This window comes from Phasianus colchicus, chromosome 22, assembly GCF_987193195.1.
Source record: "Phasianus colchicus chromosome 22, bPhaCol1.hap1.1, whole genome shotgun sequence".
NCBI classification, from domain to species: domain Eukaryota; kingdom Metazoa; phylum Chordata; class Aves; order Galliformes; family Phasianidae; genus Phasianus; species Phasianus colchicus.
The window spans coordinates 2,860,426-2,885,703 of NC_143457.1; the positions used below are offsets into that span (position 1 = coordinate 2,860,426).

At 45.0% G+C, this 25,278-nt stretch overlaps 2 protein-coding genes across 3 annotated transcripts in view; one reads left to right on the forward strand and one right to left on the reverse strand.

Annotated features, from left to right (window-relative positions):
• CAPZB (capping actin protein of muscle Z-line subunit beta) overlaps window positions 1-18,949 on the forward strand; it is a 52,595-nt gene extending 33,646 nt beyond the window's left edge. Inside the window, exons 5-10 of one of the 2 annotated variants that reach the window (XM_090123102.1) lie at window positions 6,724-6,865; window positions 7,393-7,509; window positions 14,633-14,698; window positions 15,454-15,530; window positions 16,825-16,937; window positions 18,703-18,949. In XM_090123102.1, the coding sequence (XP_089979228.1) occupies window positions 6,724-6,865; window positions 7,393-7,509; window positions 14,633-14,698; window positions 15,454-15,530; window positions 16,825-16,927 (505 nt within the window). In that variant the 3' untranslated portion in view covers window positions 16,928-16,937; window positions 18,703-18,949. The remainder of the gene's footprint in view (window positions 1-6,723; window positions 6,866-7,392; window positions 7,510-14,632; window positions 14,699-15,453; window positions 15,531-16,824; window positions 16,938-18,702) is intronic. The other variant, XM_031613367.2, reaches the window with a different exon arrangement.
• A 2,335-nt stretch (window positions 18,950-21,284) lies between these two features.
• SLC66A1 (solute carrier family 66 member 1) lies at window positions 21,285-25,230 on the reverse strand. Its single transcript, XM_031613247.2, has 8 exons — window positions 24,941-25,230; window positions 24,640-24,847; window positions 23,575-23,704; window positions 23,402-23,489; window positions 22,770-22,924; window positions 22,600-22,692; window positions 22,083-22,268; window positions 21,285-21,872 (listed from the first exon to the last, which is right to left on the reverse strand). The coding sequence occupies exons 2-8, from the start codon at window positions 24,807-24,809 to the stop codon at window positions 21,783-21,785; spliced, it is 912 nt and encodes a 303-aa protein (XP_031469107.1). The 5' UTR covers window positions 24,810-24,847; window positions 24,941-25,230; the 3' UTR covers window positions 21,285-21,782.
• Window positions 25,231-25,278: the final 48 nt, after the last annotated feature.

Below are 25,278 nucleotides of genomic sequence, written 5' to 3' on the forward strand. Positions count from 1 at the left end.
CTGTTGTTTTGGGTTGGAGATAATCAGTGCTTTAATTAAGTAATCTAATCGCTCTTTGTTGTCTGGAAGAAATCGTTTCTGAAGTGATTAAATAGACCTCCCTGGGGAAGGATGTTGCTGCTCTGGGTGTTTCTACAAACAGGATGATTTTTGGCAACTCCAGACTAGTTTAGTAAGCATACATACATTTAGAGAGCTGTCCTTACCTCTTCATTTCTCAGGCTAAGTTGAATTTCTTGGTGGTTTTGATTTTTAACAGCTGTACTGAAAAAAAGAAATCCAACCTCATGTTGATCATTCAGCTTCTGTAAATATTTTTATTGATTAAGACTTTGAGTTATTTCAGCAGAGTAAGCCACGAAGCCTTGAACTTCTGCTTCTGTCTTTGTTTAGATGTTGATCCATTTTCAATTTGTTATGTTAGGGCTCTGGATGAGGAATTTAATGGGAGTGGAAGGAGGTCTGGGAGAGGATTGACCTCTAAAATATGTCTTTATTGTGCGTAATCCTCTTGTTATTGAATTTTGGATTGGAATTGTGTCTGAAGTGGAGTTAAAAACAAGCTGGCACCTCACCTTTTAACTTTCAGAGTACTCCATTTACTCTTATTGGTGTTTTATGTCACTGAACAGCCTGGGTTCTCTCTTCTTTGGAGATCATAGAAGTAGAGTCATAGGGAGAATAGAGATGTCTCATTTTGGGGCTCTGTGCCATTGTCTCTATCACCAAATGCCTTCAAATCCTGGAGCTCTGGGTAGCTTTCCCCTTTTTAGCTGTTCTTATGTTTTTTTGCATCCTTTTGCATGATCTGATAGACTCCGAGATCCTCCAAGTGGATTTCTTTTATCTGAGTTTGAAAATATTTTGCTCTGCTGGCAAGGTTGGTAGCAATTACTTTATTTACCAAGATGATCTATTTTGACTCATTTTGCATATGGAGCAGTGCTGATTCCACCACGCTGATAGAAGCAGAGGAGCAGATGGAGGAGGTGCAGCTCACAATTGGGTTCAGCACAGCCCTGCTTCCAGCTCACCAAGGGACCAGGCAGCTGCATGCTCTCTCTGTAAGCATTCTGTCTGTGTTTAGATGTAAACCTACTTTGCCTAAACTGAAAACCCATGGAAAGCTTTGAAGTGACTTTATTGCCATTAGCTCACTGTTCCTCATTAATGGTTACTAGCCCTTTGTGCTGGCTTTCTCTTGGGCTCAAGAGTTGCTGTGGTTTGCACAGCGAGAGCCATACAGATTGAATCCAGATGCATTTGTTATGCATCCTAGCACTAAGGAAACCTGACTTTCCATCTCACTGCTGGCTAGGCTTTTGCACAATAGGGTGTGACATCAGGATTATGTCATCTGTGAGATTCTTGCCTCCGGGTTAGGCTGATAAGTACAAGATGAAGGCTCATAAGACAAACCTAAACTGCCAAGATGCTCACTGCTTTAATGTTTGTGTGCTTTTAAAATTAAAGCCATGTTGTTTTCCCAAGGAAATTGTGTTTAGATGTAAGAGTAAACACAGCAGTGTTGGGATCCCTTCCTTAGCTCACCCATAGCCAGCACGAAACTCAAAGCAGCACCAAAACTGAAGTTGTTATACGTTACAAAGGTTAAGGTGAACTTAGAAGAGGAAAGCATAAAGCACGCTGTCATGCTGCACAAACTAAATTAGTTGCTTTTCATCCAATTTCTTTTTTCTTTGGGTGCCTCGTTTTGGACCATATCTGCACAGGCTGCATTCTTATCTTTTGAATCTGTGATTTTCAGAGGAGGAGTTTTTCCCTTGGGTTCCCACGGTTCCCTATGATTACATAAAGTCTCAGAACAAGAGGGACAGCTTTTGTTAGGAAGCCAGCACTGTCCCAAATGAATGGTGTTCAAAGGATGGAAGATGGAAGACAAATTTAAGAACAAGCACTAGCCATCTTGCAGTGTATGTGATGGATGCATATTTGAAGGAAGAAGCTGCATGAAATCTGTAGCCTGCTCAGACTTTGGCACACTTAGTACATGACACACAAGACTTGTGCTGCTGTCTTCTCCCCTCCTACCCATCCAGGAATTGTAGCTGGCAGCCTCTGAAACGTGTCAGACTGTTGGCTGATGAAGCAGTGAGCTGGCTGTGCAGAACGCGCTGCTCCAACGGATGGGCACGGGTGAGAGATCTGTGAGCATTTGGTGCTTCCTGGCAGGTAATGAGCCAGTTCCCCCCTTTGGACACACTACAGAGTGACCCATTGTCTTGATTATTAGGTGGCTAATGGAGCTGTTTCCAGGTGACTTCTCAAAAGGGATTTGATCTGTAGTTTCTAAGAGCAGTTGGATGGTAAGGAAGGTGTGAGCAATGCAGGTTTTCGTTTTTTTAAATAATGAAAGGCACTAGAAAGCACAAGATCCAAGGTCCTGGGTGATATTTAGCCTTCAGGATCCCATTGTTTGGGTACTGTTTTCACTCCATGCAGAGTTCTTGCACTTCACAACTCTGCTTCACAGTTTGAGTCATCCCACCGTGGTCCAGATGTGTGCTTTTAAGTACAACTGGCATTGAAGTTACACATACCTAACAAGATTGGTATGTTTGCTCCAGGGACTGTTGCACCTGTGTATGCTGGAAAGAATTTCTGTAAAATACCTGTGCAGAGTCCACGGGCATACTTTGGGCTGTGTTCATAAACTGAGGTGAAAAAACAGCTGGTCTGAATACACAAACATTTTACCTTCCTCTCTCTAAGTATTTAGGTAACATTCTTTACGTGTTACATGGTTGCACCCCTGGGATTGAGAAGGGAGAAGCAAATTCTCAATCATTTATATGCAGGCCAGCAGGAGAGGTGTTACTTCTGGTACCAGGCTGGCCTTTTTATTAGAGAATTAGCTTTTGAGCATCATTAGTCGAAAGCTGGACTGGGGACACAGGCAGTGAAATTATTTGGTGACAGCTGCTGTCCTAAAGACTTTTTCTCCCTGTCTTGAGCTACAAGACTGCAGGTGATTGGAACAGACACCTCAGCAATGTTTTGGGTTTGGTAGGGAGTGAACTGCTGAAATTGCCCACTTCCTTCATATTTCTGTTGCTGTTCATGTTTGAAACAGTCGGGTGCAGGCACAGAGGAAGGACTGGGGGGAAGTTGTACCAAGTCACATGGCACTAATGTCATCTGTTTTAATTGGAGGTGAGGAATCTCCTTCCTCACCTCACTGTGTTTTTGGGTTGCTCTGGTTGTGACCCAGTCATTGTCACTGCATTAAAAACATCTGTAGGTGAACCCTCAATATTTCCCCTTGGGGTAGATTTTTTTTAAGATAGGTTTCTTGAAAGTCTGAATAGAGACATTTCCCTTTCCATGCTGAACTTGTGCAGTTGGAAGAAGTATCCATACAGCCTTGAGAAAATAAAATATTTTACTTCTTTGCAAGAGCCAGCTTGAAGCACTGCACCTCGTTTGAAGGTTTGCATGGCCCATCTGAGATCCCAGTAATGGTACTTTGGCATCTGGGTTTTGTTGCTGCAAGAGTCCTAAGCCAGCTACAAAAACCCACCCACTGCCTTTGGCACTCAGTTCCCTCCTGGAAAACTCACAAGTGTTTTTATGGATGAATGATTTGGTTCTAGAGTGTAACTGAGAGTCATGGCTTCTTTTTATTGCTGTGTGGTAGAAATTTATTTTCTCAGCATACAGTCCAGCATTCATTTGCAAGGCTTCTGGGAAGCAGAATGCTATCAGGAAGGTTATGGTGGCTTGTCTGATGTGTTCCTTAGTGGTAACGTTATAATCCTGTCCTTCTGTACTGAGGAATCTGTCAGGTCCCTCTTGAAGTCACAGCTTTGTTCTGGCCACAGCCTCTGTCTGATGGATACAGCTCAGGTTCTTTAAATTTCCATCCTGCATCTCCACCCGCTGGAACTTCAAACACTTCATAAAGCTTTGGATCACTCTTAGCTTAAATACTTCCCTTTATTCTTGCATTCGTAAAGTAGGTCAGTCCTAAGTGTGACATTTTTTGTATAAAACAGCTTTTTCCAGGAGCTTTGTGGTTGATGAGTAGCGGATATAAAACTGAAGTGTTTGATCATGGCTTTCGAACTAGAATTGATTTTGAGTGAAATGCTATACTGAATTTTGCAGAGAAAATAATATGAGTGGTTACGTTGGGTTTATGGCTCTCAGTCACCCTGGGCAGCCACATAAAAGCTGATTTTACTGGAGATGGAGGAGCACTGGCTGTCCTCAGAGCAGGTGGTGGCATTGGCTTGGTGACCTCTTGCTTGGCAATGGAGGGACGTGATTGGTGACATATCTAGAAAACAATGTTTTTTGTTGTTCCCTTAATTTTGCTGTAGGTAAAGGAAGATCTGTCCCCGAGAGATGTAGGATTTTAGTAAATAATAATTAGTTTCAATCACCATTGAAGGGGTTTCTTGGAGATAATCCAGCCTTCTTGCAGCAAATCCAAGTTTATGAACGTAGATTTAAATTCCTACCAATCTGTCTGTCATCCCATTTTCTATTATGCAGCAGCCAATTAACCTGTATTACTTCTTAATTTTTCTTGAAGAAAACAGGTTTCAAGGAATGTACCTCCCCCCAAACATGACTTCAAATAGTCTTCAGAAGCTTCCCTTCAGGACATTTACAGCATGAGGAAATGTAGACTCTAAAATTGTCATCTTCTGTAGATTTTCTCCCCACGAAGGAGGAATGAGTGGAATGGTTCTGGATTGATGAGACACAGAGAAAGCTTTGGGTCACATTTATCCCAGCGTGCCTCGGATTCGTGATGGTTCAATCACTGCCATTGTTGTTGGAGCATCCATATACAATGTCAAAGCAACTTCATTGAAGTAGCACATTAGTACTTAAAACAATATTAATGCTATATTTGATTCATTAAATATACAAAGGCAAGTTAAAGCATTTCCATGTGTGTGCTGTTAGTTCTGGCGGGGGGTTCTTCAGATGGTTTTATGTGGTTTCAGACAACATTTTAGCACATTCTTAAAATACCCACAAAAGCCTTTATGTAGAATCTCATAAAGGTGAACCACATAAAAATTATTTTTTTTTCCTGTTTCATGTCATTAGGATCAAAGTACAGTAGGTAAGAATGAATTTCCAAAAGCCTTGTTTTGGTCTCTCTCTTAATTAATGTTTCGTGCTTGTAGCAAGCTCATAAAGTGGGTAATAGGGAAACTCTCTGTATACATGGTAACGTTCTCAGAGACTTCCATTTTCTTTTGACTGAATTCACTTATTCTTTGTATGAATATTTTAAGCAAGCTTGCTGTGGAAGTGGACAGTGCTTTGGGCTCTGTGGCCTGTGGTTCAAGCCCTTCTGTCAAAGGAAGCATCAGAACTTAACATCAGAATCAGAACTTAGCTTGCTGAAGTCCTGAAATTCCTGTTAACTGCATTAACCAAAATCCATTTGTGAATTCCCCAGGGGACATAAAAAGGGTGTTTGTTGGTTTGTTAGGTTCAAATTGCCTGCTGGAAGTCTGGCTTCAGCACACCTGCAGAGCACAGGGCTTTCCTTTAAAGGCAGTGCCTTAACAGATGTCATAGGACAGTGCTGTGTGTGGTTGTTTCTTCAGTTATACAGTTATGCATGCACACAGTAGTAAAGAATTAGGGCTGTTTTGGTGACTTGGGCTAACAACAACATGCTGGACTGGTCTGTAAATACAGATCAAACGTTCAAAGCAGCACAGGTTATTTGCAATACGTTCCTGATGTTTTTTCTCCCAGCTTGCAGAAGAGGATGGGTTAGTGTTCCTGAATCCACAGCACTTCAAGCTGATATGCCAAGTCCAAAATGCACAGTAAATCACATCTGAAGTGCCATTAACAACTGCCAGGCTCGTGTTTAGAAAGGAGGGGAGCACGAAGGTGGGAGGCTCCAACACGTTTCTCATATTGGCGATGAGTGATGTTTCCATTTCTTGCTGGAGAGGAGAAACGTGCAGCCACTTGCAGATCTTTGTGATCATCTTGCTTGTATAGCAAGAAGCAGGAATACAGAGCACCAGTGCTAGAGAGCAGCTGAGTTCTGCAGGTGTCACTGTTTTGTTAGTTCTCTTGTTATGTACCTTGTGCTACCTGAAACGTGAGGTTGAGGTGGGTTAGCTTGTTCTCTGTTGTATGCTGAATCTGAAGCTGAAATATGATGTGAACCTAGATAGCATCCTTTTGTTCCTAAGGACTTTGGTTTTGGTTCAGCTCTGTTTGCAGTCAGTAAGTCAGCCTCACACAGAGTCTTGAGATAGCAGCATAAAGCTGCTTACTTGCTCCCTTTTGTCTTAATTAGCAGCCTATGTTGTAAAGAACTTCCAGGCTTGCTCAATAGAGAAAGAAAAGGAGAAAAAAAAATCAAAAACTGTAAAATAAAGCCTTACTCTCAGCCTGCTTTGTAGCTTGTGCTTTCACCAGCTGTTAGAGTTAATTGGAATCAGAGGGATTGTTTTCTCAAGTACTGTAGAAATGTGCAACTTCTCTGTTTCTCACTAGACTTTGATTCTCCTTTAGAGAAATACAGTCTTGTTGCAATTAAAATCTGTGTATTATAAAATTATGTCAACTGCTGTGTTTCTAGTTTTCTACCCATTGACATTGGGCCGTCTTACAATCAAAAAATCTTTGTTAAGATGTAGAGGTTCTGCTTATTTAAGATGATTATCTGACTCCAGCTTGCTGTAAACATGCCTATTGGATTGCATCCTGCAGGTATTTCGAAGGTGGAGTCTCCTCTGTCTACCTCTGGGATCTGGATCATGGTTTTGCCGGTGTGATCCTCATTAAGAAAGCTGGAGATGGATCAAAGAAGATTAAGGGATGCTGGGATTCCATCCACGTGGTGGAGGTTCAGGTACAGCCTCTGGGGCAGCTGATATTCCTAAGTGAAAACAAAACCCAGTTAATTCCAGACAATTAACGAGCACAGGTGTTCCACTGAACAATGCAATATTGTGTTCGGGGCTGTAAACTTCTTTCCCCTGTTAATTTTGAAAATTCCCTGAAGCAATTTGGATAGAGATAAGTCAGGTCTGTAATCAAAAGGAATCCCAGAAGAATTGAAAGTATGTTGCTTTCTACACTCGCGATCCTGAGATTATTTTTTTTTTCTTAAAAAACATAAAGGTTTACAGATAAATATCACTAATTAGGTAACAAAAACGAGGTAACAGGAGGTTAAATTGCTCTAGCAAGATTTGCTTTTGGAGAACTGGGCAAATAGGCACACTTGTGCTTGTTCTTAAGAAACAGGCTGTGCTCTGTAATTGCATTTACATGTATCTGCCCTTTTACTCATGGAGCCTCTGTGGCCAGCCACCTTTTAGTTTCTGGAGGGTTTGTCACCTTTTTGTGTTTTTCCTTTTGTCCTCCCTCTTCCAGGAGAAATCCAGCGGTCGTACTGCTCATTACAAGCTGACCTCCACAGTGATGCTGTGGCTGCAGACTAATAAAACTGGTTCTGGTACCATGAACCTTGGCGGGAGCCTTACCAGACAGGTATGTCTGCACATACTGCACTGGTGCACACTGCAGACCCTGCATGCCTTTCCTTACTTATATACCCAGTAGCCTCAGTCGGGAACAAAAAGTTCATTTTGTGAGGTGTTGGATCAACATCTGTTCTCATGCTGCATGTGCACTTCACTGAAGAAGTTAAGGCACAAGAGTGTGGTTACCAGGAAGCCCCTTGAGTTTGGCTTGATGGCAGTATAGCTTTCAATTAGAAATACAGAACGTTCAGCAGGAGCTTAGATGTTCATTTGTCTTAATTTTGTGTTCAGTATTCCTGAACTCTTCTGCATGCATTGCATGGACAGATGTTTTTAAGTTTGCCCACATTGTTACCAGATTGCAATAGGATTATATAAAAAAAAAAAATAAGATGACCTTTTTTGTTCCATCTCTTTTTTTAAAAGCCAGCTAGGCCACAGTGGCCAGCCCTGTATTTTGCTTGGACCATATAAGTCTTCTGTTCTTAAAGGCTTTAAGTATTTTTTAATATCTTTCTTTAGTGTTTTATTCCTGCAATACCAGCACAATGATAAAAAAAAAATATGACATGTCTTCTAAGCCTTTTTTTATTATTCTAGTGCAAATTGCTTTGGCTTCCTCTTGAAAAAACCATTTTTCAGAGAGAAGGTGCCAGAATGATGACTGTTAGGCAACACTGCTGTCAAAGGCAGTGGCAGAGCTGAGTGCACTGCCTGAAGGTGCCTCTGCCCCAGCCACCTGCCAGAGGTTGCTGTCTCTGTACTGCATGAACTGGGGTTGTAGAAGTCAGTGACTCGAAAAGAGTAATAAACTCAGGGGGACAGGAGGCATATTGTGTGGTCATGAGTGACTAGAGAGATTGGCAGTTGCTAAAACTCCTTTATGAGACTTCCCAGGGCAGCCTGTTGCTTTCGATACAAAGGACAATGCAGACTCTGTTAAGCAGCCCATGGTTTTGTACAGGTTTGAGGCAGGCAAAGGAACAAAGGCTCTACGATCATTGGGAGGAACTAAATTGTGTTAGTCTTGCAGACGTGGAAGCTTGCCCTAGATTTTTCTTTCCACCTTGTTGATTTACAGAAGAAGCTGATAGAAAAACAGGAGGGGAAAAAGAGGCATCTGGAGATGGTTTTTGAGCATTGCGTACTCTTTTAAAATGTTTGCAGTAATTACACTCGAGTTATGGTGACCCAGACAAATATTTAATCACAGGCCTTCCTAATACTTTAAATCATAGCTGTGAAGTGGACGCCAAGGGCTTGACTCTGGCCATGGCCTTATGGTGTGTGAGTGCTATGCCAAGGAAAACAAGGGTCTGTTGAGGATGGGTGTCCTCAGTACACCTTGGCCTGAACTGCTTGGCCTTGTTTAGTTTGACTTTCACTCTCTCGGCTTTAGTGAGGAGATTCATGCTTCTGTCATCATTTTAACAGCAGATCATTTAATTCATATGTGATGCATTAAAGCAGGGGCCTGCTTCCAATGTAAGTAACCATAAAGGAGCCACTGGGGTAATGATGCACTGCTTCTGCACAAACAATGGAAACTTGAGTTTTAGAATTTTGCTTTGGACTGCAGAGCTCTGCTTTGCAGATGCCATGATGTGCTTCATGGGACAGCAGTTCTAGTTTTGCTTTTTGGTGGGCTTTTTATACACTCTGCAGTGAACTCAGACACCAAAAGTAGGCTGTAGTCATCTTGTGAATGAATGTCACACTTTGACAATATCAGTAAGCTGTTGTTCTAACCCTCATTACAAAACACCTTTCTTTATAGTAGATTGTTCATGTTTTTGGTCAACTCAACATTTAAGCTACCTACTTGACCACTTTTGATCCTAAAATGCAAATAGCAGATGTCTTTGTGTTTCAATGGAAGCTTTTGAAGTGTTCACAAGTTTTGTAATATCCTGGCTTATATGCTGATGGCAGGGAGAACCTTTCAGTGCTTGGAAAAGGAAGTCTGTTGAGAGCCATTACTTTGAAACCAGTTTCACCTCCTAGCTGCAAATCAGGTATTTTTCAAGTGATGATTGGAATGATTAACTTGGTGGCCAGGAGCAGGCGCAAAGGAACAGCTCATGTAATGCCTCCTAATTCACCACCACCTCTGGCAGCTTCGAAGAGCTGGGCATGGCTCTCACTGAAATGCTATGGGGAGCATTTGCAGCTTCATATGGAAACACTTGCTCAGTAATTCCCCTTCCTGATGTCTGCAGATGACACTCGGTGCAAGCAGTCAGGCAGTCCTGTTTGTTCTGTGAGTGGACAGCACGGTACTGTGGTAGGATTTGATCTGGAAGTAAGAGCCTAAAATATTTTCTGCTGTCATTTCCCATTGGTGAAGCGTTGTTGCAACGCATCAGACACCAGCATACTTCTTTTTGTATTTTTTCTTTGTTGATTTTATTGAGACTGTTTGGAAAAATGTGTCTGTGCATTTCTAGAATATCCTCAGAGCTGTTCCTGGAACCCTCCTGTTTAGGCTCTTCCTAAGTGTTGCAGAGAATTTTTAAAAATAAAATCTTTTTTTGCCTCTCTTTCCCAGATGCTGTGTATTTCAGTATTTTTAACACCTGACTTTGGATGCTCTGGGCAGTCAGAAGTCATTTCCCTGTCCTGTGTCTCCTTTAGTGTTGTCTCTTTGTTTAGAATGGGAAACTGACTCTACAGCGTTTTACATTTGTAAGTAGACAGAATAAGGAAGGAGAGATGTGAGATACTGAGGAGCTGTCCTGTTTTAGGAGGTCGAAAGTCTTTATGTAGCTTCACTTAGCCTGATGGTTTTCTAAATGAGAACTTTTGCTTTATCCATTCTTTATCCGTTGCTACTGTCTTGCCCCAAAAGGCAAGAAGAGTCAGACAGAGACCTGCTCCTGCAACTAGAGTGCTCTCTAGGCAGCTTGTGTTCTGGGGATGAGCCTGGATGCTGTTCAAGAGAGCGTGGAGCTGCTGCACCACAGCCAGGACGGAGGAAGCAGCTCCCAGCTCACATCTGACACTGGCAGGCTTCAGTAAATACGGGGAGTGAGGCTGGAATTTGGATAGGGAAAGAGTACTCGGCGTGTTCTGTGCTGTCTGCGTCAGCGAGGGGCCACAGATCGAAGTGCTGTACGTCTGCGAGGAGAGGAAAGGACAGGACACCGCCTTCAGTTTGCAACAAGGAGTGGTGCTTACAGGGAAATGAAGAATGCCAGCAGCTTTTCAATTACCTTGCACGCACTCCACTGGCAGCAGGTAGCTCCCACCCCATCCTGATTTGAGCCAGATGCTTGGCAGATGATTCTCTGTCTGACAGACGTTGGGGTCCCATCCTCTGTGTGTGCTGCAATTACTTGTGCTGTTCACCACTGTTTCAACCAAAGCTTTGTGCTTGCATCAGGCTGCTCTTTTATTTCAGTCAGAGCAATCGTATGGTCCTGTTTCATTTTATGCAAAGTAGATGGAGCCTTCCAGCTTTCTGGCAAACAATCAAATGTGCACTTTGTTGGACAGCTTTCTGGAGCCCCCTCCTTAAAAAACAAGGCTAACAGGTGCCTTGCTGAGCTCCTGCTGTGCACAAAGAACCCGTCTGTGTTTCCTAAGCCAGGGTGAGCATTGTGAGGAAGTGCCAGTTCACTGAGGAAGATGTTGGCTCCAAACCTGGAGTTTATTTACATCTGGAGGTATGGGAAGGGGAGGATATAAAGTTGTAGAGGAAGTGAAGCCTGGGATTTCAGATTAAAGCAGTGCAGATGTGTGTTGATTTTTCGTGCTTGAAATACTCTGTAGCAAAGGTGGAACATTTTGCAGAACTGGATGAAGGCTGGTCTGCTGCAATTTGAGCTTTTCCTGCGCACAGGAAGATGTGCTCTGTGATATATTACTGCTCAATAAAGCACCAGCAGAGACATTCTGCCATTTATCATAATAGGTAAATCCTCTGAGGCTAGTGCTCTGCAATTAGGCAAGTCATATATTTTCATCAAGCTGAGCTTTCATGTAAAGGCCTATCCCACTGACTTCCAGATGTTGAGGCAGAACGGGCTGTTCAGGAGTGTATTTCCAATGGAGGAATCTGTGAGTTGTAGCTGTCAGACTCCTTATGCCATTTTCCCAAGTCCTGGAGGCATTTTGGGGTGCAGAGAATAGCAGAGATGTACCGAGTAATAATTGTACAAGAAAAGGAAACTTTCTGCTTCACCTGGCACACAGATTTTACTGATTTACAGAATCACAGAATGGCCTGGTTTGGAAGGGATCTCAAGGATCATGAATCTCCAACCCCCCTGCCACAGGCAGGGCCACCAACCTCCCCACTTAATACTAGACCAGGTTTAGGATGAGAGAGAGTAGAGGAGATGAGCAAGTGCAGACTGGCATGGAGAGCTGGTGTAATATCACTGGTTTTGCTCATGGTTTGGAAGGTGCAGTTTGGGAAAGGATAGAGGATGTTGTTTGGTTACACTGATTGGGAATAAATGTGCTTGAAGGCCATGAAAAGATGAGGTTAGCTCTTGGCTGATTTCTGCAACACCATAAGCTGTGTGGAGCTCACAGCTTTCATTTATCTGGTTAGAGTTTGAAATAAGCGTTGGAGAAAAAGGCCAATTTGTGCTTCATTGATATCCAAATAATTCCACATATTTTCCACCTGGAGACTTCAGTCTGCCCACTGCTTGTGGCTTGGGAGCCTTTGGCTCACGTTGGTCTGTTTGTGTTTCATTAAGGAGATTTTCACGTTGCTCCATGGCCAGAGCAGCTGTGGCTGTTTGTCGTCAGTTCTTCAGAGCGACGTAGATGAGTTTCTCTCTTATCTTTCTAGTATTTTTAGGTGCTTTCATGATGAACCAGTGTTTATCCAACTTACGTTTCTCATTCAGTGTTAACTCTTCCTCCAAATAACATTTTCAGAAAGCCCAAACAGCTGCTGTATTCCATGCAGGAAACAACCCAAGTGACCAGCCAGCCATCGAGAGCTGAATATGCCCAGAAGAGTGAGTTTCCTTCTGAGTCAGACCTGCAGCAGATGGCTGGGGAAATGAGGCAAGGAAGCCAGGCAGCATCTCCCTCGAATGGGAGAGGAGAGACTGGGCCATGGAGATGGGACTTGGCTCCTTCTGGAGCGTTAAGGTTTTTGGCTGAGCACAGTGGCAGATGGGGAGGGACAGTGGGAAGATGAGCTGCTTGTTAACATCAACTTAGAGAATGGAATTTCCCCTCTGTACAAATTAACCCCTTTATTTAAGTGGCTGTAGGCTTTTTGCCTAGGTCCGTGCAGTGACAACCAACGGAAGGAACCTTTAAAAATCCCAACAACTCTGCTGTTTGTATAACACGGCTGCTTACTGACTCTGAACTCCATTAAAACAGCCTCTCATAACATCTGGGCTTCTATAGCACATAAAAAATGTTTTCCTTCTGGCAGCAGATTTTATGGAGATGTAATAATAAGCATTTTGGAAAAAAAAAATAATAATAATTCTATTTTCAGTTGCTGTTTCTTACCAATGAAGTTGGTGTGTCCAGGTGTGGAGGAGACGTGGTGGGGAGCTTGTCAAAGTCAGTGACCCACTGCCAGCTGCCCTGCAGCCCCAGATTTGGTCAATTTGCTGCTAGTTCCCAAACTCACCATAACTTGTATGTGTGTGTGTTTGCATAGTTCAGATTTATTTTCTCCTTCTCCCACGACTGGATCCATTCTTCAGGCAACGTGTCTCCATTACATGTAAACAATCTGACTGTAATCTAAAGGAAGAATTTAAACGTTCTTACTCTTTTTCTCCCCCCTCCCCCCCCTTTCTAGGTTATCTTTTGCCTTCAGGGTTCCAACTAAATTACATGCTTCCCTAAGCCTGTTAGAGACTTGGCTTATTAGAAGAAACCTGTAGCTGGCCCAGATATTTAAACTCTACCCTGAGGGAGGGATATGAACAGATGGATAAGAGAATTCAGTGGGATTAGTAAAACCCTTTGAAGACTGTTCTTCCCACTACATTTTTCTCCCAGTTTGGTTTTTGTTTTTGTTTTTGTTTTTCCATGCCATCTCAGCACATCTTGTGTCATCTGAGGTTCCTGGGTCTGATTGCTCAACAGCTTGTCTGCACTTAGCCAGAATTTTCATCTTGGGAATTGGGAAGATTGTCTTTTCCCCTGGCAACTGAAGCTTACAGATCATGGACAGCCAGCCACAGCCCCTGGGTGAACATTGTATTGGATAAAGGCAGCTGAAACATGGAAAACCTGGCATTCTGAAGTGCCAGCTTCCAGTTTTCAGTCGTTGTAATGGAAAATCTCACCTGGGTTGGTACTTGTCTCCTGTTCAAGCAGTACTAAGAGTGTGGTACTGTGATGTTACTTAACCTTGGTCCAACTCTGATTCGTTTTTCCAGAATACAGACTGCTTCTTCCCCCCCATACTTAGCAATCAGTACTTATTCCCCCAGTGGGCAAATGTGTGATTAAGTTGGTTTGGTTTTGGTCTAAAAGAAAAAAAGATCAACAAGTGTTCATATTTCTCTTTCCATGTAATTGCAGTTAATGCAGTTATCAGTAGTCTCACAGATAGCTGTGATTTTTACATTTCTCTTTTCCTTCCCTCTTTACTAGAAGGTAAGTAATACCTAAGACTTCTTTTGCCAGGAAATCCTGAAAATGGAGAATGTGCCCTATGTGTGGTTGGAAAAAGCATTTGAGATGAAGATGAAAATAAACAGCTGCTTTTGCAGGGATAGCTCACAGCAGTTAAACTGACAGCACCATCCTTGTGTGCATATCATCAACAGCCTTGTTTTCACATCCACATGCTGTGCTTCTGTGCTGCTTGTCCTGCTACATGTGCACCTCCTGCAGCCCCTTAGTAGGTAGGGAATGACAATTTCGTAGTGCCTGTCTACACCAGGAGTCTGCTGCAGGGTTTTGCTTTGACTCATGGCTTTCATTACACCACATTTCTGTTATCAACATGTGAGTCTTTATCTAGTTCATGGAATTTCTCAGTATGTTACTTATTTGTTTGCACACTGAAAGAACAGAGTTAGTCCAGGATTTTGAGACCTACTTCTTTTATCCCTTCTTTTGAGAAGTAAAGCTGTCGTGTATGTATCATCAGATTTCCACAGCATTGATGGATCTGTGTCTTTTCTTAACAGATGGAGAAAGATGAGACTGTGAGCGACTCTTCTCCACACATAGCCAATATTGGACGCTTGGTAGAGGTAAGGTTGTGAAGCCTTTGTAGCTTGAACTTGCTGCTGGTTCTCACCCATACTGGGTCCCGTGCTGAAGAACTCTGTGTTCTGCTTGCCTTTGACTTCACAAGCAAGTTATTGGTTTATACTCTATTACATCTATTGGTGTGAATGGTGCTCAGTCTGTTGATGCAGAAGGGCCATCTGCACCTGATCTCCTGCTCAGCAGAGCAGTAATCTTCCTGTGAAAGAAGCTATTCTGAGAACTAGCTAACAACAGCCTGCCCCCTTCATCGTTTCTACAGTCATTTTTAAGGCAGAGTTATTTAAAGTCAGGATATGTTATTCAGAACTCAAAAATTCGGTGTTTCTAGTGCTTATTGAGTCGACTGAAATTGTTGCTACTTTTATGGTTTTATGGCACCTTTTGGTCCCACGTGCTCAGTACAGTGAGACTGAAGGCTTGGGGTTGGGTGCCAGGAAATTACCACGTAAAATTGAGGTGAAATGCACTTTTTTTGCTGATATATGCAGGAAAAAAAAAAAAATAGGTGGACAGAAACTGCCCTCTTGTGGCCTAGAACTGCCATCTCATGGAGTTAACATTTAGGAGTGGGCAGGGACAGAGCTAAGCCTTTTAAACTTGGGTAAAACCAGAAAGATGGGGCCATACTGTTTTGAACTTTGAGGTGAATGTATAAGTTGCACAAAGGAGTGTAAGTGCCACTGTCCTGGAAGCAGCTGAACAGCCTAAAGACTGGTTTCATACTTTTCTTTTCTAGGACATGGAAAACAAAATCAGAAGTACACTGAACGAGATTTATTTTGGAAAAACAAAGGACATTGTGAATGGGCTGAGGTAAGGAGCCCTCCAGCTGACCATTTGCTTCCTTGCCATTCCCCATCATGCCTGTGTCTCTGTTTCTCCAGCAGTCATCTGCTTTCTTTTGCTGACTGCCCTTTCCTACACAAAGCCTTTCCACGTTTAATTACTCACCTCACTGTGCTTTGGAAAAATTATTGTGTGTGGAGTTTGGGGAACATTTCTATTTTGTAACTGCAGCAATGTGAAGCAAGGTTTAAATCCTTTATTCCCTCACCAGGAAGAAAATAGCTCAATTAGCAGTGCTTGTACTTCAGAATTATTGTTAATTGGGAGCCTTATTCTGCACAGTTCTGAAAATAGTACTTGAATTCTGACTTCTCTTTTCAGCTTTCTTAAAAACAGTCGGTCCCCAAATTAAGTAATGACATTAAATGGCTTGTGATATTTAGGCTTTGTTTTAAATTCTGTCTTTCTCTCAACACCTTTGGTCAAAATATAATGTACTAGAACAGATGAAGTGAATGAACCCTCTGTGCCTTTCTGCAGGGGAAACTACTCTGCTTTTCAACCCCTTCTCCTGTCTGGTGAGGCATTTGGTATAGAAATCCCAAGCTGGTAGTTCTCATGCTTGTAGAGAAAAGTGTAGAAATGTGATGCCAAATCTTTTTATTTTAAACTGCACATAGAGCTCTGCTGCACGGTGGGTAATGCAGAATATCCAAGTGGTGCACAGATGTATGCTGTTCTTCTCTCCTGTTCTGAAATAAGGAAAACAAATCAATAACCTCTTCTTCAGATGATAGAATAATGGAGCTAGCTGAATATTTGTGCTGCCTTCTTCACAGCATGGCCAGAGGGAGTCAACAGCATCATGACAAAGCAGCTTTTCTGTTTTGTTTTGTTTTGTTTTTTTACTTTTTTTTCCCAATCCCAGCTTTCTTACCGAGCCTCTATTTCCATTTGCAGCCTGCAGGGCTTTAGCCAGGAAGCATGTATTAGCATTAAAAAGAAATATATCCAACAGGCTTTCTTCCTTGTGAACATGGCCTTCACGTTTTGTAACTGAACGTTTCCTGTGTCTCCTCATTGCTCAGTTTGTGTTACTTTGTGCAGCACTGAGATGATCTGCTCAGAACTGGTAACACACAGAGCATCCGGCTGTGCCTTTTCCTCTTGCCTTTTTCCTGTTTCTTCCAACTTATGATTTGACATTTTTTCTCCCTAAGTGCGTTTCCAGTGGGTTCCAGAATACCAGCTGTGTTACCTGATTTCTTCTGACTGTTCTTTTCCCTGTTTACTTCCCTCGTTTCCAAACTGCTCTCTGTAGATCTATTGATGCAATCCCCGACAACCAAAAGTATAAGCAGTTGCAGAGAGAACTTTCTCAAGTGTTGACCCAGCGCCAGATCTACATCCAGCCTGATAACTAAACCAATCCAGGTACCCTGCCAGGTGTGACAACCAGCACTAAACCAGGACTCACCCAGCCGAGACCTCTGCATGATAACTGAGGGCAGAACTAACCCCTAACTCCTGCAGACTGACCAACGACATCTGATCCATCTTTCACCCAAGGGTTATTCTTAATACAGCCAACTAAATGGTGTGGTTTTACTTGAGATGTTACTCTACTCCATTTGAAATGTCACGCTCAGATGTGGGGCAGGCCTTACCACTTTGCACTGTAGCTTGGGAGCAAGAAAGGAGCACATGGTCATTTACCCAGAGTGCTGTAAGCTTGGACTTACTGCCTCCATAAGCCCTGGGACTCTGTCCCTTGTGCACCATGAGTTTTTACAGCTGTTCCAGTGAAGAGATTCCTTGTAATCTTCAAGTCCTCCTTGCAGAAAGGAATAACATTTTGAAAGTCGGGTGAGAAAACACCTTTCTCTGTGGTACTTCTGAGTCAGTTTCCCCTACATGCACATCCCGTAGTGCTTGGTGTATCTTCAGTTTCCCTGGAGCTTGAAAATCCAGTCCAACTCAAGCTCTGCTGAGTGCTTTGCACAGCCTCCAATGGGATTTGTTCATATGCTCTCATTTGCTCTGGAGCTCTGAATGTCCAGGACGCACGGCAGTGACTAACCTGAGCCAGTTTAACCTTCCACTCCAACTGGTAATGAATTACAGATGTTGTCTTAAACACGTTCAGCTGACGAAGGGGAAAATGCACTGTTTGTTGATAATGGCTGAGAACCACTTCTTTAGCCTGTGACAAATGCAAATATAAAATGTATATATTTTTATGAAGGCAGTGGAAGTCTCCAGAGACAAGAGAATGGAAATAACTGTTAGAAAAATGTTAGAAAAATAACTGAGACACAGAGCAGCTTTGTTTACAGGAGATGGCATCCAGGCAAAATGAGGTAGCTTGGAGCACAGAGGAGGGTGTGAAATATGGCTTTATGTGGGTATAAATCCTCCCAAACTGCATCCTCACTGCTTCTGTGCTAGCAGAAAGGCCTGGCAGTGTCATTCCATGGATGATCATGTTTAAAAGTTTGTTCTCTTGAAATTGGAAGTTGTAGCATCAGAAAGTGAGGTTCCTCTGCAGTTCTCTTCCAGAGCAGTGAGCCCAGATGGCTGGAAGGTGTAGCTCTTTGTAACCAGACTGGTAGCAAAAAGGAACCCCTGCAGTGATCTTGCCAACTCGATTCACTAATTACTGTAGGCAAGGTATAAGCTGGAAAAGCAAATTCAAGAACAAATTCTGGGTGCTTTTCCCATCGGTGAATTTGCTGGAAGAAGTTTTGACGTGGCTGCTCTATCCTGGGTGAACAGTCTGCAGAAAGGAGCTCCCAGAGCTGGGATTTCACCTCTGTTGGCAGAGGCTGGACTTCTCTCCTTTCCTGTTGTGGTCCTTTTTGAGAGTGAGAGCACTAACACCTTTTGCTGGTGGTGTACTGGGGTTTTTCCAACCTGTAACATAAAACAGTGGGACTCTCCCTCCAGCAGCTGGAGGTGGGGTGCAACTGCTGGGAGCATCTCTTGGTGCAGCCCTTGCTATAGGCTTAACTTCTCTCTGACATAAGCACTGAAGTGTTCACTTTGCCTTCTGTTTTCTGGATTAAAACAGGCAAGCTGAGTTTTATTTTCTCTAAGCCTGGGTTGAGGTGCTTCTGCTATTGCTCCCATGCCAGAAGAGCTGGTACAAACCCTCATTCAAGAGCATCGCCTCTGACTTGTGTCTCCTTCTTCCCCACAGGTCTGTGCAGACTTTTGCAGACAAATCAAAACAAGAAGCTCTTAAAAATGACCTGGTGGAGGCTTTGAAGAGAAAGCAGCAAAGTTAAAGTACTCTTCATGCTAACAAGACATGCCATGCACTCGTTAGATTCCTTTCTTAGAAAACTCATCCCCCTGACCTTTTCTGTTACGTCACGTCACAATTTGCATTCAATACTATTCATGCAACGCCATCTTCTCCCCATGAATAAAGCTGTACAAACTTTTTCAGTCTCTGAGGCCTACTTTGCACCACATTTTACTATTGAGACCTTAGGCTATGTTTCTGTAGAAGTCCATGTATTTTTTTTTCCTCTTCCACCCTCCCCCCATTTATACGCATACACACGGATCATTGTTTGTCTTTTCCTCCCCCATCCCCCCTCCTGCCTTTTGTTACATTGGTGTAAAAAATGTAAAACAAAAAAATTTATTAAATACTGTGGTGTGTGAAAGAGGAAGAACTGGAAAAAAAAAAAAAAAAATCTATTCCACGTGTGTTTGGTGGGGGTTGGGCACAGGGAATGGCTGCTGGGAGGGAGGGAAGAGAGGTTGTTCCTTGGTGTTGTACTATACTGACTAAATCAGATTTGCAAGGAGACATTGATTAGGAGACCTGCTGAACGTTCTGCTCTTCTATAGCCTGATTCCAAGGCGCTTTTCTGTCAATTTTTATGGAATGCAAAAGGGTTTTTTTTGTTTTGTTTTGATTTTTTTTTTTTTTTGTAAAGCTTAAATTGAATCTACATCTGATACTTGAGCCTCCATACTAAAAAAAGAAAAAAAAAAGAAAAAAAAAAGAAAAAAAAAGACTAAAAAAAAAAAATGAAAATAAAAACAAATCCCAGGAAGCTGTGTGTGAAGTTGGTGTCGTCCTTATTTCCTTCCTTCCTGCTGTTTTATTTGGGGTTGGTTCTGTAAATGCTTCTGGATGCTTTATTGGTAGATGCGTGCTTGGGAGCACCAAACCCAGCTGTAATGCAAACAGCTGCTGTCTTACGTGGCTTTAAAAACTTAAAAAGCTGAAATTGTGTTTGTTTTGAGCAGGATTGATGGCCTGCTGCCGTGCACAGGGAGCACTGGGTTGCCCTGCTGTGTTGGCACCCAGCAAACATCAAGCTGATGCACTGAGAGCAGGATGTGGGTGCTTTGCTGGGGGACTGGTTTGTTGCAGCACTTGTGCAGGCAGAGGAGGGAGGGAGGGGTGTTTGGGGCCATGGGTGCTTGGTGGGCTCAGGTGGGGTGATTCTTTCTGATGATGCTCTTTAAGAGCAGCTCCTCTGCTTGCTGTGTGTGGTTTGTGAGCTTTGTTTCCTGTTTTGTGAAGTTGCAGATAAGCTCGTGGGAACTGCTGAAGCTTAACAGCAGTGTGTGAGCCGGGTGGGGGAGAGGCAGCGTTCTGCCCCTGAGTCCAATTGCAGTGCACATCTGTGTGTGCTTGTTTTTGGGGCTGCTTTTACTCCTCCAAAGCCATCTGCCTGCACTCGAGCCAAAAATGAAACTGAGCCCCCGTGGGCTTAACGTACTTGTGGCATACAGGCTCCCTGTGGCACTTGTGCAGGGATGTGTCCCTTTCATTGAACAGTTTGAGAGGGCTGAGATGCAACTGCAGCCATTCATTCCTTTCTAGGCTCACAGCAGCATCACCTAACAGCGTGGGTACCTGCAGCTTCTGCTGGCCTAAGCCTGCTGCTGAGTTTTGTTTGGATTTTGGGACAAGTTGGTTTATACCTGTGCCTTTTCCATTTCAATGTGACACCCAAACTTTGCAAAATGGGGAACAGCACATTCGTTTGGGAACAGGGCTGCATCCCAGCCTCAGAGGGACGAGAACCTCAGCAGGACCCTCATTGGGCTGCTCTGCATTCTGAGCTCCCACCCACTGCCAGATGCAGAGCTGGATGCCCCAGGATTTGTGCTCTGGTTACACTGTGTGAATAACTTTTTTTTTTTTTTATCTCCTTAGGTAGAGGTTCTTCCAGCTTTAAGAAAACCTTTGCTAACCCGTGCTTGGCCATTGCCCTGCCAGGAGAGCAGCTGGAGGGTGGCAAGTGGAAAGTGAGCCCTGCTGGGGAAACTGCTGTGGAACAGATGAGAAAAACTCACCCACTCTGATCAGGAAGGTTGAGGAGTCTGGAAACAAAGGGGTGAGCTCCAACCACAGGTTTTAATTAACTGCTGTTGCAGTGGTGTCAAGCAGTCCCACGTAGCATCCAGGCTCTGTGCCTTCCTTGGGAGGGCAGGGCAGGGTGAGCAGCGTGGTGGTAGGAAAGCTGGAGAGTGAAAAAAGGGGAAGAAAAAGACGAGCTAATGGAAAGCGTAGGAGGGAGAAAGTTCCCGTTTTTGGGACAAGCTGTGCTGGTTTCCTTTCAGCCCTGCTGTAACACCGTGTTGGCAATGCCAAGAAGGCTGCATTCAGTGCTTGTTGGTTCCCAGCACTTGACCTCCTCGCTCCTGGAGTCTGAGAGTGCTGAACCTCCCCCCTGCACGCTCCTGTCTCACATCAGGACAAAGACCAGCTTCCCCCAAATCCCATATGAACAAAACAGGGATGAGACGAGATGAAGAGTCCAAGCATTTCATGGAAATGAGGACTAATGAGAGCAATTAAGAGGCAGGAACTGACACATGAACCAGGAGAACACAAAGGCATGTGGGGCAATGTTTTATGGAAGTCTGAGCCATACCAATAACGTGAAACACTTTGGCTGCCCTGCATCTTCCTTTCCTTGTTCCAAGGGGTTCCAGTCGCTGCCCTGTCTTCCAAAAGTCCAGAGGCAGCATCACAAGAACCACACAGTGCCGGTGCTTGTGATGGGTTGGCCACCCCACATCCTCTGCAGGGCTCAGCACAGGGAAAGGCGACCTCCTGAGGTATCTGATTGCTTTCTCATTGATCCACCAGTGGTATCAGAGGGGCTCGAGGTCTCACAGCAGCAGTGCGTGCCACCAGGCCAGGCAGAACGTCTCAGCAGCACGAATCCATCTCTGGCCTGCATCCCCCTCTCCCCAGCACCACGCAGAGAAGAGGACAGGACCAGGAGCACTGGGGTCACTCTGTCAGCTGTCACCATGCTCAGCAAGCAGTGCCTCTCGCTCCTCACCAGCACTGGGCTGTCCTGTGCGATAGGCGAGGAACTGGAACGAGATCTGAGGAGGCTTTAAGGATCTTTGCAAGGTGAGGATCAGCACAACAAGCCCGCAGAGGCCGTTTGCACCATGAGAACAATGAGCTGAACGCAACTATAAGCAAAGCATTCAGCTCTTGCAACACTGCATTAGTTACAAGCATGGGATGCAGGAAGTCACAGCCCCAAACCATCATCACCCTGATGGCAAGCATGGAAGAGGAAAGGATACGATGACATCCAGGGAGAGGACACCCAGGCTGCCAATGAGCCACGGCAGGTGATGCAGGATGTAGTCACCTTCACTCTGCCCTGGCTCCGGGTTCTTCAGCAGCACACTGGTGCCATACAGCAAATTCCCCAGCATCACCAGGGCAAAGAGCAGGAAGGAGACACCGGCCGTGGATTTCCTCCGGTACTGGAAGGAGAGGCTGTGTTACATGGAAATAAGCTCTGAAATCTAATTATGCATTTGGTGTTAATCATCCTGCCATGGGAAAAGAGAAAATGGGAACCGACGCAGTGCTGAGTGCCTTTTGGTTCCCTTTTTGCTTGCAGATATGGAAAAAAATGAAAGCTCCACGCTGACAACATTGTTAAATTGGAGGGGAAGGAAAACGAATCAGGCTTCAGAGCATGCTGTGACACGGTGAGAAATAAGGGAGCTGCAATCACCAAGCAAAGAGGAAGGAAGAAACTCACTGCCCTGTTCAGACACAAGACTTCGCGTGTCTGCTGCCCTCACTTACGTTGGTGTAGATCTGGGGGAGCCGTGAGCAGAGGTACAGCACAGAGGAGACGGAGCCGATGGTGAAGCCAATGATCTCAGTCTTGCTGATGGGCTGTGGACAAGGTGAACCCTGAGCAAGGCCTCATGACCACCCACACTGGGACACCCCCAGCCATCCCCATGTCCCACCTCAGGGCCAGGCCCCTCCGGGCCCAAAGAGAGCAGAGATCTCCCTCTGAAGGCTGCAGGATTGAGGGCTGGGCCTGTGTCGTGGCTCAGCATCGTGAGGGTCGTGGCTGTTCCCAGCAGGGAGAAGAGGCAGGCGGCGTTGATGGAAGTTGTGGCTGTGGGGAGACAAGTGGGGGATGCTTGAGGTGGGCTGCTCCTTCTGCAGGGCTGGGTCTGGTGCTTGCAGCAAGTCTGAGCCCTCTTATCTCCATATGCGGCGTTGGGATCCAGCAGTGGGGCATGTGGGTTTTTATCTCAGTGATAAGAGCCATTTGTAGCTCAGTGGGGAGGAAACCACTCCTATCTCAGCAGTTTCTGTGGTTTAGGGTTAAAAGAACTCCAAGCTTTTCACTAACCGATCTGCCACGCTGCCCCAGCCCTGCAGACCACCCAGCTAAGGGACAGGGGTAAGAGGGGCTCTGTTTTTGTCACAGAATGGCTTAGGTTGGAGGAGATCTCAAAGATCACCCAGTTCCAACCCCCAACCTGGCCTTGAACACCACCAGGGATGGGGTATCCCACAGCTTGGGGGCATCCCCAGGGTCCCCTTACCCCACTTCTGTCCCCACAGATGGGCATTAGCCACAGCTCACCTCCTGCACTCCAGTTCTTGGCTTTGTAGTAAGCGTACAGGGAAAGCATCACCAAGTCTGCCAGCACGTAGTACACAGCGGTGTACACCTGCAGAACAAGGATGGGAGCTCTGAGCACACCCAGATCCCAGCCTTGGGGACAGGGGAGCGATGCAGGGCAGAGCTGGGGGTACCTGCAGGGGCAGCTGGTTTGCCAGGAAGGAGCCGATGAGGTTCAGGAGGTCTCCACCAAGCCAGCCCAGCAGGAAGTAAATGGAGAGCGCCCGGTCCATGATGCCTGTCTTGCAGGCTTGGTAGAACTGCCTGCAGGAAGGACACAAAGCATCAGCTCCGACCTGTTCCATACCCCCTGAAGACCTCCTGGGTTTTTTCTCTCGCTCCCAGCACTCAAACATGAGGCCTGACTGAGAGTGGGGGCAAAAAGCTGGAGCACAGATTGAAATGAGAACTCTAGAATGGCTTGGGTTGGAAGGGTTGGGTTAGAAGGGACCTTAGGGAAGGGTTAGGTTAGAAGGGACAGAACCATAGGATGGTTGGGTTGGGAGGGTCCTTAAAGATAATGTAGAAGTATAGGATGGTTGGGTTGGGAGGGTCCTTAAAGATAATGTAGAAGTATAGGATGGTTGGGTTGGGAGAGAGCTTAAAGATAATGTAGACGTACAGAATGGTGGGTTGGGAGAGAGCTTAAAGATAATGTAGATGTATAGGATGGTGAGTTGGGAGGGTCCTTAAAGATAATGTAGAACCATAGGATGGTTGGGTTGGAAGGGACCTTCAAGATCACAGAACCATAGGACGGTTGGGCTGGAAGGGACCTTGGGGATAATACAGAAGTATAGGATGGTTGGGCTGGAAGGGTCCTTTAAGATCATATAGAACCATAGGATGGTTGGGCTGGAAGGGTCCTTTAAGATCATATAGAACCATAGGATGGTTGGGCTGGAAGGGTCCTTTAAGATCATATAGAACCATAGATGGTTGGGCTGGAAGGGACCTTGGAGATAATACAGAACCATAGATGGTTGAGTTGGAAGGGTCCTTAAAGATCACATAGAACCACAGATGGTTGGGTTGGAAGGGTCCTTCAAGATCACAGACCCACAGGTTGGCTTGGGCTGGAAGCCACCTCCATTTCTCTGCACTCAGCACACCCAGACCACCAGAACCCCCTCCCACGACCCCTCCCTCGTCCCCCACGTCCCTCCAACCCAACCCCAACCCCAAAGCGGGGCACTCACGGCAGCGCGGCAGCAGCGAAGCAGCCGATGGAGATCAGCCCCAGCAGCGCGCTGCCCACATCGCGCCCGTCCCGTGCGCACTCGCCCAGCAGCCGCAGCACCCAGCGGGCGCCGTCGGGGCAGTCGGAGCCGTTGCCGGGTGGAGGCGATGCCCAGAGCCCCTCCGCCATGGGGAAATGGAGGATATGGGGAGAAAAGGAGATAACGCCTGGAAGAACATTTATACGTGACGGTCACGGAGCGGCCCAACCCAGCTGCAGTTGGTTCTAACGAAGCCCAAACAGCACCGTCACCCCCTTACCTCGCTCGCTGCTTTTTGTCTGTTTTTTTTTTTTAAGGGGAAAAAGTTACTTTTTGAGAAATCTGCTGCTTTCCAGAAGTTGGGGTGTTGTTTTTTTTTTTGTTGTTGTTGTTTGTCTTTCTTTTTCTTTCTGGAAGTTCAGCTCTCCCCAGAAGCGCGCTGATTCCTTACAAACCGCCGGCTTTCCGGGCCAAACTGCGGCGTTCCGCCAAACTTCGGCTGTTTTTCCCAAATCCGCCCGTTTTCGCAATGAGATCCTAAGACCCGGCGGGGCTGCACTGCGCATGCGCGCTCTCACACCGCCCCTCCCACTCGTAAAATGGGCGTGGTCTGACCCT